The 12,249-nt window shown below is 37.8% G+C and overlaps 1 protein-coding gene across 8 annotated transcripts in view; it reads right to left on the bottom strand.

Annotated features, from left to right (window-relative positions):
* The window catches only part of FAT1 (FAT atypical cadherin 1), a 489,274-nt gene that overhangs the window by 349,838 nt on the left and 127,187 nt on the right, over window positions 1–12,249 (bottom strand). For all 8 annotated transcript variants that reach the window (XR_014175910.1, XM_081959700.1, XM_081959694.1 and 5 more), the window contains exons 20-26: window positions 11,554–11,685; window positions 11,305–11,468; window positions 8,577–9,039; window positions 7,278–7,431; window positions 6,652–6,762; window positions 3,578–4,206; window positions 2,115–2,252 (exon numbers count right to left, since the gene is read on the bottom strand). Coding sequence is in view for 7 of the 8 variants with exons in the window: in XM_081959700.1 (XP_081815826.1) it covers window positions 2,115–2,252; window positions 3,578–4,206; window positions 6,652–6,762; window positions 7,278–7,431; window positions 8,577–9,039; window positions 11,305–11,468; window positions 11,554–11,685 (1,791 nt within the window). In the remaining variant the exon portion in view is untranslated. The remainder of the gene's footprint in view (window positions 1–2,114; window positions 2,253–3,577; window positions 4,207–6,651; window positions 6,763–7,277; window positions 7,432–8,576; window positions 9,040–11,304; window positions 11,469–11,553; window positions 11,686–12,249) is intronic.

Below are 12,249 nucleotides of genomic sequence, written 5' to 3'. Positions count from 1 at the left end.
GTGGGTTCAGGCCTTTCACAATTGCACTAATCTTTTTCGAGAAAAGCATCAATTTACCAGGATATGCATCATCAAGAAATTCCTACACTGCACCTGGGCTCTATTTGTTTTGAATTATGTCTGAATTAGGTCACTATCAAGTTGCAGGAAACACCTTTAGATTTACTGATACAAGAAAGTGAGTTTTAAAAAGTGCGAGGAATGCCCGTCATAGCAATTAACCCCAAATAAATTATGTTTTATGTCTGTGTATCCCCTGTGGCTTGCCACCTGCGTATCTACAAGCACCCATTTATTAGGGAAATAAATTCAACCCAGTACAATCCATCTTTTGTGCAGACAAGATGTAGAGAAACAGGTGTCCTAGCAAGTATTATATGAAAGTTAGAGTGACACCTGGAAAACTGACAGGTAAAAAGGCAGTAGTAGGGATAGAAAGCAAGGAGAGGGCAAGAATATTTTACAAAATCTTTTGAAAAATACTGGGACAAGGCAGAGTCTATGGGTTTTTCTACGCCAGAATAAAATTGAGGCTGCTTTTAATAGGTTAAGGCAGGGACTTTATAGGAACTAGTTCAGAATAAACGCAAGCAATGGCTGAAAGACAATTAGGATTCATGTTAGTGGAAATAGAGGGGAACAAGGAAGCATAAAAGTGGAACAGTATTTCAGAGAGGTTTAATTACATTTTTGAATTGTGCTATTAAATTTGCTTTTGCATTTTATTTTGTTAGCTGCTCCAAGCACCCTTAATTGGGTGTAAAGTGGAATACAAAATGAGATGAAGTTGACGCTATTGAAAAAGGAATTCTGTTACTAGAAGTAGTAGGACATAAAAGAAATCACAGTGTGAAAGTTGAACTATGGAGGGTGGGAGATGCTTTGATATAAGCAGCCAAATTGCTAGCTCTATTTCTCTGTTTCTTCTTAATTATTATCTGAGCAGGCTGTGTCATGTTTGTAGCCACAGAACACTTTCATCTGCAGTCTGCAATTATGATATTTGTCATTGCTCTTTTCTTATCATGCTGTATTATATTAACTTATTTGGAAACCGCATTCTGATTTACAGAAAGAAAGCCTAATTTCTATAGAAATTATTTTTTCTGAGAAAAAACCAGAAGCACATTTTGAAATTTCTGCAACTTTACAAAAAGTATTATCTGCTAAGAAACACACACACACACACACACACACTTCATTAAAGAGAAAAATCAATAAAATTTACTTTTTTAAAGTAATAAAAGGAAGTTTTAAGATGTGTCATTTTTATCAGAAAAAAATGTGTTTTGATATACTAATTAAAATTTGCAAAAAATGTTTTTAAAATAGTAGTCTTTGTGGTAAAATACTTAAGGTTAAGTCAAATTTGAAAAAATAAAAACAGATTTTCTGGATATACAGTGGATGGCTCATGCAACTTGCAGAATGTTTTCCTGTTAAGATTATAGTCTGATTTTATTAAGTGGAATATTTATGCCATGATAAAGACTAAAGGGATATTTAGTCTTTATCGTGGCATAAAGCAGATTGCAAAACATTTATAACAAAGCCCCAACAGACAACTTCCTTCATTACTTATGTAATCAGACTTACAATCAGAAATCCCTTATACTCTGCTTTCATTCAGTACTGCTCTGATCCATATGGGAGCTGAGGCAGCAGCAGCAGCAAGGGAGAAAAAAAGGAAACAAATAAAGCTGTAATCCAATTTTAGACATTTAAAGCCTAACATTAGCATCAAACAGCTAATGCGTATATTTCCAAAGGATTATTTTGCGAAGGAATTATTTGGTCATATCTATCATCAATTACCTATCAAACGAATATGTATTAACCAATTTAACTACTTTACTGAGCTAACTTACTGTATATTATGTGGACTATGTACATTCCTATAGAATATTATAATATTGTGTAGTGTAAAACAGCTATCTGGTGATGAAAGCTAAGGACCATCTCTAAGTCTCTAACAGGCTTCCTCAACTTGGTGCCCTTTTGATGGTGCTGCACAAATTCCACAAGAAATGTTGTAATTCTACATGTCTGAAGATTCCCAAACTGGAGAAAACTAAGATGCAGCAATGACCAATAAGGATCCGTTGTGTACCTACCATTGTCATCACATGACTCTGACTGGAATGAGCTGAGGGACTGGACTTCAGACATACTTTCCCGAGCACTGTAAGGCTGAGACTCTTTTTCTTCCAGAGGCTTCTTTGGCAGGCAGGAATCAAGATCCACAACCTTAGCTAAGGGGGGGGAAAAACGCCACAGTATAAGAATCATCGGAATGAAACCAATCTACCTCATAAAATAGCACAAAAAGTATAAAAGGAACATGAGCAAAACCACTGATCTTTAGCTTCCCTGCGGGCTCTGTAGAGTGCTCCTTGAAGTACCTGCTTCCGACTCTCAGCTGTTTTGCCTTGGTCTCTCTAGCGTTCAACAGCTGACTTTTGCACAAAATGAAGCAAAAACAGATTTTCGTCCAAACGGTTCTGCAGCACGCCCCAGAAGCATTGCTTCTGAAGTTGCTGCTTTCTGCGTCATGTAGCTGTTCCGAAAGAGACAGGCTGTGTAATCAGCCACCCGGAAAAGAGCTGAATTAAATCACAAACAAATGCTAATAAATTCCTCTACTGACTCTGAGTAAGTTAAATCCCTTTGTTCTGAGTAGCTTTTACTATACATATCTCTCTCTGATGAAGACTGAATCAAAACTGGGTTCAGTCAGGAGAGGCATGGCAGAAAAGTTTAATGGATTCAGTCTCTAATAGGAAGAAGGCGGAGTTAATCCATACTTTGGATTCTCACATCAGCACATCAGAGAAAGGGTTCCTTTTTCCTTTCCCTTCCATCTAAAACATCCAGTAACACTGGGTAAAAGGAGACCTTTAATTTCATGGTATACATCCCCTAAATCCTATGTCCCCTCTTAAAAGATGCATGTTATAAAACGATTAAGTGGCTTGAGCAGTCAATATTTTTTCTTTCTCCTCACTGCAACTTTTTATAGTTCCTGGTGTTTTCAATACTAAAGTAACTCTTATTTTAACATAGCTGAAACTAGGAAACTGGAATGTTCCTTTTTGCTCTACAGGTCAGTGGAAAAAAATGGATTTTCTGTTGTTAGTGTTCCACGTAATCCAGAAGTTTCCTCTCTAATTAGAAATTTTCTTAATTCTATGGTCTCAAACTCTGGAATCTCATAAATGTGTATATTTTTTTCTGCACGGAATAGGAGAAAGGAGACAATGCTACATTACTTTTTTTCCAGAAGTTCATACATATCTACTGTTTGAATTTCCAGGGTCTTTCGACTGTACAGAAAACAGTTTTCTATTTTTGGATGATTTTGCTTGCATTCAACCATCCTAATTAACTATCAGAGGGAATAATTTACTACATAACGTAAGTGGTAAAAAAAATGACTTGTTACTTGATGCTTAGCTTGCACTCTAAATTGCCCCCAGCCATTTCATTCCTAGTTGATGATTGACAATATTATTGCAAGACACACGTCTCAACATCCTATCAGCAAGCCATTTTTAATAGGAAGAAAAGCAGCACTTACTGTCATAATCAAAATCCCAGCTGGGTTTCTGTATTGAGTCACTGTCTGATGGAGAATTGGATGGGGGAGGCGGTGGCAAATTAGGAGCTACACTGCAAACAGCCACTGTTTTTCTATGACCATGTACAGAGTCAGGGTTAAAAGTGGTAAACTCCGGATGTTCTGGAATAGTGGAACCTTCAAAAGAATTTCTGTCCAAGTTGTTTCTAGAGTCACTTGGAATGCTTGGAGTATATGAAATGGGACGTACAGGCACCTGAGGTGGAATGTCAGAATAAATGTTCTTATTCAGTTTGGAATCAAAGTATGGTCTTTGCAAGAAAGCTGTTGTAGTTCCTTGGTGTTTGTCTTCTGATTGTGGTTGGCTTTTCCTCTTTTTTCTGATCATTCGGCGGCAGACAACGAAAACCCCCACTAATACCAAGATTATTGCTATGAAAATGATTATTCCAATTACTTCGGCTAAGCCAATGTTCCAGGAAGTTGAAACATATTTGTTAAGGACCTCGATACAATGTTTTCCTCCAAATCCATAACTACAGTTACAGTTATAAGCGCCGTATGTATTCTCACACAGAGCGCCGTTCTGACATGGGTTTTCGATGCATTCATCGACATCAGTTAGGCACCTGCAAAACATTAAAAGATTTTGGGGGAGTCAGTGAATACTAACAGCATATATCCAGATTACACACTCACAAGTTTATAAATGCCAAGATTCTTATAATACAAATTGTAATGGGCTGTAAAGTAATCTGAACTCATGCAAGGAACAAAAAATAAGTTCACTTTTCTAGTCCAATCACAGCAAACTAAAACCTGGTCATCCTATAGCATCCAACCACTTTGCTTAAGTTACTCTTCCATTCTGATCCACTTTCCCAATTGGTTTGTGGTCATCTCAACAAGCAAGTGGGAGATAAGGTTCTTCTATTTTGCTTTCTGCTATCTGGGAACTATTGCTTGGAATATGATAGTATGTCACAAATAGCTGTTGCGAAAAGTAATTTCAGGACTACAGCACTGCTTTGGCAAAAGAAAAAAAGTTAGTGCATGGTTGGGCGGAAGGATAGCACTCTGGATAGGAGGAAACATTGCCTTTAGTTAGTAATTGGTTCTGATTACAGCAGAATGGGATTTTTTTAAAAGTAACTGTTCTACAGATAAAATCTTTGCTGATGAAATTATATGCTGTGGAGGTCCAACTTTGATAACTTAGACTTGTGGACTTGTGAATTTCCAGAATTCACCAGCCATTCATTCTGGGAGTTGAATTCCACAAGTCTTAAAGTTGGACACCCCTATTCAATGGTCAAACAGCTGAGCACAATTAAGCACTTTGTTGCCCTGATGGTGAAGATGACGAAGTCCCTAACCTACTCAACAACTTTTCTAGGCAGACAGTTACAAAACCTTTCTTCACAGCTATTACTAGCATGAAGAAAACTCTTAAAACTAATGCTGAAATTTGGTGGGACATATTGCTTTCCTGTTTCTCATTACTTACTATTTTTGCAAACATATGTCTTAGGGTGCACATTTGCTCTAATCCAGTGATAAGAAGCAGAAAGAAAATGTTTTTTTTTCTTGAATGCCAATACTTGGGGCAAGTTCCCTTTGGCAGATGAGGTTTTGCTATGCTGCTGTACTCATCCCAGGGATGCCCCCCCCCCTTCCCAGCCTGGATCCCAGGCCATCAGCAGGAAAAAGACAACAGGAAAGGTAAACCAGGGGGCAGCAGAAATTTGTTGTAAAGTATAGCACCCAAAAAGGTGGAGATATTCGTAGAGTGGAAAATAGGCAGGAGTAAGGAGCTGAAGCACCCTGGTGGTCATAATTGCAGGCAGACTGCCAAATGCCTGAATTTTCATAACAGGAACATGAGGATGCTGCAAAGCCCAACTTCAGAAACAAATTATACTTCTGGTCGTACACTTTATTTTTCCTTCTATCTTTTTCCAGCATTAAAAGTTTTTTCCAGAGAGCTAGCTCTTCACATAATTTGTCTGAAGTATTCTTCCAATTTTAAAACCATGAAACTACCTTACATTAGTATAGTATTAGGCTATTTTACAACACAGTCAATTCATACGATATAGCAAGCGTCATTTTCTTAACAAATATTCTAATGTATTATCCCGACAAACACTTTTGCTTTATGCAATTCAAGCAATTTTCTGGCTTGTGCTGCAAACAGTTCTATTTGTACTTTTTTGGTTAAGTCTTTAAACAAAATCAACCAAAGGTTGCTCAACCCTAGCAACAATATTATACTTCTGCTATCCATGGTTTGCTGACTGCACAGAAAAAGCCAGTGGAGATACCTACTCACTGATAAAATAAAATTTAATCACGTTCTTGTCTCATGTGTCAAATGAACATATGATTTTTCTTTGATCCGAATGTTCTGTATTTAGAGACCATTCCAGGAGCATCTTTAGAGTTGACTTTATGTTTCAGCCTCTTATGCAGGGGTGGGTTCCTGCCAGTTCTAACCTCTTCTATAGAAGAGGTTCCACAAATCTACCATGCCATTTAGAACCGGTTCCAGCTCCCTCCCCCCGCCCGTCCGCACATCATCAAGATGAAGAGCGAGAGGAGGAATTCTGGGAGTTGAAGTCCACAAGTCTTAAAGCTGTCAAATTTGAACACCCCTGGGGCTTTTTTCCTAAAGGGTTAGGGGTGCAAGGGTCTTGTAACTTGACAGATTTAAGACTTGCATGCTTCAAATGCCAGAGTTCCTGAGCCAACATTTTGGTTGCTAAGCAAGAGCATTGCTAAGTGAGTTTCATCACATTTTACAAGTTGGCCACGCCCACCCAGTCACATTGCTGGCAAGCCACTCCCACCCAGTCACATGGCCAGCAAGCCACTCCCACAAAGCAGGCCACACCTACAGAAGAGGTTCTACAAATTTTTGAAACCCATCACTGCTCTTATGATAGAACTAAGCTTTAAAAATGGGGTAGGTAACATTATGGGCCACTACCCTCCCCTCCCCCGAAAGAATTTTTATTCCACATGCTATGTAAACTGGAGCAATGAAAACCATTAACTGTACAAAGGATACCCACCTCTCACCATGAAAACCTGCATCACATTCACAAACAGGTCCATCTAAGCTATCAATACATTTGCCGCTGTTTTTACAGGGGTTGTCTTTGCAATATGGACCAATCTGACACCTATGGGGAAAAATAATAGTCAATTACCTCTTAAATCATTCAAGCGTGATGAGCTATGAATGTCAGCATATTCATCCAGGTCCCCAGAGAATGTTGTTTTGTGTAGTAAATAGAATATGATTCCAGGATTATTAACGTTTACCCTGCCTATGCATTTGCCCACACCATAAACAGATATGATATCATGGATTTCAACTTTTTTTTTTTGTACAATTCTTGCAGGTAGAGTCTTGCTTTTCCAATAAATGTGAATTCCACAAAATCCACAGCAAGTTTTGACTCTCTACGGGAATGACTGAACAAGATGTATGTTTATATACGCAAGCTTGTCCTCATTTGTACCTCACTTCTTCAAACATACATAAAAACTTTCTTCTGCTTCTAACAAAATAAATGCTCACACAGACCATTTTCTCGAAGTACACGTGGAAGCAGATATTATTATAGAGACGATACTGTTAAGATAAACATATTGGGATGAAATTTATTTCAACAGTTAGAAAGAGGCCTCCTACCTCTGGCCTGTATATAGCCCTCTGCACTGGCAGATGAATTCATCATTGTTGGAAATACAAGTGCCACCATAAAGGCAGGGATTGGAAGCACATGGGTTGATATTTACTTCACAGTGTGTACCCATAAATGCAGCTGCACACTTACAATAATAACCTGCAACGAAAGCCAAGAATGAAAGCATGTCACTGTGCTCACAAAACTAAATGATTTTTTTTCTGTACAGAAAAGACAATCAATGGAGCCTTTCTGAAAACCAAATCTAGATAAATTAGCATTAAAAAAGCATTACAGAGATGCACCACTCCTAAAAAGATGTAAAGAACCAGTCAATAAAGCTTAATAATATCTTACTGTGGAATAAGTAACTGTAATTATTGATAGCTATTTCAGACACGATTACAGTATTACAATCAAAAGAACATAAAACATCTCATTCCTTTTAAAAGGTTGACAGCTTATGAAAACTTTAAATGTCAAAATACAAATAAATAAAGAGTCCAGATAGTTTTACTTAACTAGCATTTTGAAAACTAGACCCAGTAGTGTTGCTCCACAGGACATTTAACATTTAGGCTAAGTGAACTGAATGGCACCTGGGATATGCAAGTTTTTTTTTAAAAAAAATGTCTTTATTTGTTCTACCGAAAGTCTGGATTTAGAATATTACTTGGAAAGTATTCCAACTAATACAAAGTTGCAATGAGATATTGGTCTTGGACAGCATTTATATTTATGATCATACAAAATAGGAGGGCTGTGAAAATATTTACAGACCCCCTCACATCCTGGACATAAATTGTTTCAACTCCTACCCTCAAAACAACTCTATAGGGCACGGCACACCAGAACAACTAGACACAAGGACAGTTTTCCCCCCGAATACCATCCCTTTACTAAACAACAAATTGCCATAACACTATCAAATTATTTACTAAGACTGCATTACTATTAATCTTCTCATTATTCCTATCACCCATTTTCTCCCACGTATGACCGTATGACTGTAACTTTGCGACTTGTATCCTTACGATTTATACTGATTGCTTCCTAGTATGATTTGATTGCTTATTTGTACCCTATGACTATCATTAAGTGTTGTACCTTATGATTCTTGACAAATGTATCTTTTCTTTTATGTACACTGAGAACATATGCACCAAAGACAAATTGCTGTGTGTCCAATCATACTTGCCCAATAAAGAATTCTATTCTATTCTATTCTATTCTATTCTATTCTATTCTATTCTACTCTATTCTAAATAAAGCCATGCTAAATATCAATAACAACTAAACCTTACCTCCAGTAGGGAGTGGATTACAAATGCCTCCATTCTGGCATGGACTGCTTGAACAATCCTCTATGGGTGTCAGTAAACATCCAGGAGATACATCCACAGATTCTTCCATTTGAGCATAACTCCGAGGTTTGTTATTTAGGGGCAATTCTTGACCATTGAGTACAATGGAATCCATACAGCCTCTGAAGCCATTGCTAACCTGTGGGCTTCTTCCATGTCTCATGCCCTGCTGCCGAATGTGACCACCGAAAAATACATGGTTATCTAAATTCAGTGTCCTGAGAGTACCCGGGGCAATACCAGAGGCAGTGTGTACCCTATCTAGAATCAGTTTAGCATAGTTTCCATCCACTTCAAGAGACACTGAATGCCACTGGCCGTCACTGATTTGAGTACTCTGCACAGACACAATTCCAGGACCGCTTCCACAGTCAAATTTGTACTGAAGTTTCCCATGGTGGATCTAAAAGAAAAAAGAAAGGTAACAATTAACCATGAAGACATCTCATTGGCTCTGCTTACAAAAATGTTGAATGTGAACAGCCTACTTAGATATAATGCTTAAAATCTTTAAGAACTGCAACTACTAGATTTCTGAATTCAGTTCTAAAACTTGATAGCCCATCCTCTCAGAGGGCACCAAACTGTGGTCAGATTATATAATCATAGCTTCATCTAACACAGTGTTTCTCAAACTTGGCGACTTTAAGTCCACAGGACTTAAAGTCGCCAAGTTTGAGAAACACTGATCTAACACCACTGAGATTCACCCATTCTTGGTTGATGACCATTCAAAGTTCAACAGTGCTGAATGAGCCGTACTTACGACTCAAAAGTTTCAGTTGTCCCAGCAACATGATTGCAATTTGGCAACCGGCTTGCATTTAAAATAGTTGCATGGTCATATATTTGCCATTTGCAAAGTCAGGGGAAGCCAGGATGGTTACAGGTTACGTAGGTAAATCTCCCATGCCCAGTAGCAAGCCCCCCCGGCCAGATTTTCTCTGGTTGTGCCATACTGACCTTATGTACCATTTCACAACCCAAAGCAGAACCCCAAACCTTGTTGTGCTTGTGCTGCATTGAGTATTTGAACACCCTCCTCTCTCTAACAGAATTTACCCCAAGCATCACTATTCTTGTGCCATACCCGACCCTTATGCCCTCACCTGCCTCACAGCAGTCACCCTAAGCCTTATCGTGCACTCACACTGTGCTGAACCACTGCCCACCTGATAGCAGCCATCCCAAGCCTTGTTGTACTTGCACTATATGAAACCATGCCTTACCTTACTGCTAGCCTGTTTGAAAGCCCCCTGGGAGCTGCAACTTCCTGCCACCTTCCCTACTGATTTTGTTTGTTGGAAACTGGCAGAAAGTTGGAAACAGGTTAATGACTCACTAACCTCACTTGATGACAGCAATGGGGGCTGCCAGGACTGTTGTTGTTAACTGATACAGCCACATCATGTCATGGTTTATGACAGCATCGGTTAGTGGTGGAAATCACAGTCCCAATTACCATTGTTAACTAAGAAATACTGTAATTCATGTCTCATTTTTCATGCAAGACAATTTTTTTAATGATTTATAAACTTTACAAGTTAATTATAGTGCTTTATTTCTTACTACATTAAAATGAGAACAATTATGTAGAATGATATCTGAATATTTACGAATATAAGCTTAAAGATCTAAGTGGAATTATTAATGCCATTTAAAATTCCTAGTCATTGCTGGTAAATTCTCAGTAATTCTGAATCTTTCAGTTTTTCTCTTCTCTTTATCTATTGTATTTATTTTTCCACTATGCTTCTTACTTCTATTAAAGAATATTGTGAGTACTTTTGTTCAAAAAGGTTATTAGCCTGGAAGATAAAAATGCATACTCTAAAAAGCATTAAATATTTAGCTAACCATCTAAAGCATTTCACTTGCTAACGCAGAGTATTCACCTGATGATTAAATTATAGGAATCCAGTAAATTATTCTAAGTCTGCAGCAGTTTAGATCTGAGGTAGATTCAGAATGAAATTCAGAAGGTTTTTGATAATTAAAAGTTTTCAGGAAACCGGGGACATTTCTATTAGGTTTAACCACAACAAATTACAGTAAAGAGAGTCTATACCTAATTCTACATATCATTTACTGCAGTAAGAATAACATATGCACAGAAATGGAAGAACAACACAGTACCGAATGAAGATGAGATAACACAGAAGATCTTAGAATGTGCGGAGATGGATAAATTGACCAAGGAAATTCAAGGAAAGGAGGAAACAGAGTACTATTTAGTTTGGGAAAAAATGGTACAAATGGTTAGATGATAGAAATAAGAATTTGGGAATTGTGGAATGTACTGTAGAAGAATTAGGAAACAATGATAAGAAAGTAGGAAAAGTAAGATTTACAAAAGTAGAAAAAGATATACAATAGGATAAGTATACAATAAATAAGTCGGTAATAATGACTGTTTGATACAAATGACCATACATAGACTATTAAGTATTAAATAAAGGCGTAAGAAATAAAAGGACCATAAATGTAAAATTAGAATGTATAGAGGGGGAAACAATACTTGTAAGGAGGTACGGACTGATATCTGCTGTAAGAAGGAACGTACAGTTCCAGTGCTGTCTGTAAGTTTTGTATGTTTTTATCAATGTGTTTTAAGTGTTTCAAATAAAAAAAAACTTTTAAGAAGTTTTCAGAATTTGGAGCTACATACCTCTAAAATACTATAGTCGGTTCCTCGAGCATACATGATAACCGCATGAGTAGAATATGTTCTTAGCCTCATAGTGAGTTTCATTTCCTCTTTGTTTTCATTTTCTATGAGGCGATACTTCACATAACTGCTTCCAGTAAAAGTCACTGCTTGTCCAACTGATACTTAAAAGGAAAACCACAAACCAGGATTTACCAACTGCAGACCGTATCTGAATTAGACAAAGAGGATTAAGTGATAAAACCTTACCAGGGCACTGGGGGGCAGTGCTTCCATCACAAACACAAGAGTACTTCTCTTCCTGAAGGTCAGCTAAGCATTCAGTACCTTCAGGGCATGGGTTTCTCTCACAAATACTGTTCATCAGCGGGCATCTTCCATCTGGGAAACACATAACAGAGCATAACTTTAGTTTTATTCCTGCCTCTCCTCTCCACCTCTCAGTAATACTTCAAGCAGGAGCACCTAAACCTCTGATCCTAATTTTGCTCAGGCACAACAGGTGATGAAAATGATAGCTGTCAGAAAGCAGGAGGAAGGAGAATATGCCAGCCAGCCAGCCATCATTCCATCAGTTGTAAATTGCTATCAGATCAAATTCTGCTGGGAAAATTACTCACCCGAGATTGTACTCTTTTTCCCCCCTTATCCCTCTACAGAATTCATAAATTATGTTATCTAGGTAAACCATACACTGTTTATCATTTTCAAATCCTTTGGAGCCGCAGGCAGAATTTTCTAGGAGTTGCAATTCTCCAGTCACACCATGAATGTATGTTTTCTTAAAGGCCCACATTGAATATCCTTAGGGATAGAACTGCTAGCTGTGATTTGGGGGAAAGGGTATTTACAATAGTGAGGTCAAAAGCTTGGTCTCTCCACTCTACCACTGTTTTACGTTTTGCACAATGTAAGGTTACACTTATAATCGTGGCTGTTAAATAG

Source organism: Natrix helvetica (assembly GCF_964273705.1).
Source record: "Natrix helvetica genome assembly, chromosome: 7".
NCBI classification, from domain to species: Eukaryota; Metazoa; Chordata; class Lepidosauria; order Squamata; family Natricidae; genus Natrix; species Natrix helvetica.
Note: the sequence above shows the minus strand (reverse complement) of the source record. Positions and strands in the feature narration are given on the sequence as shown.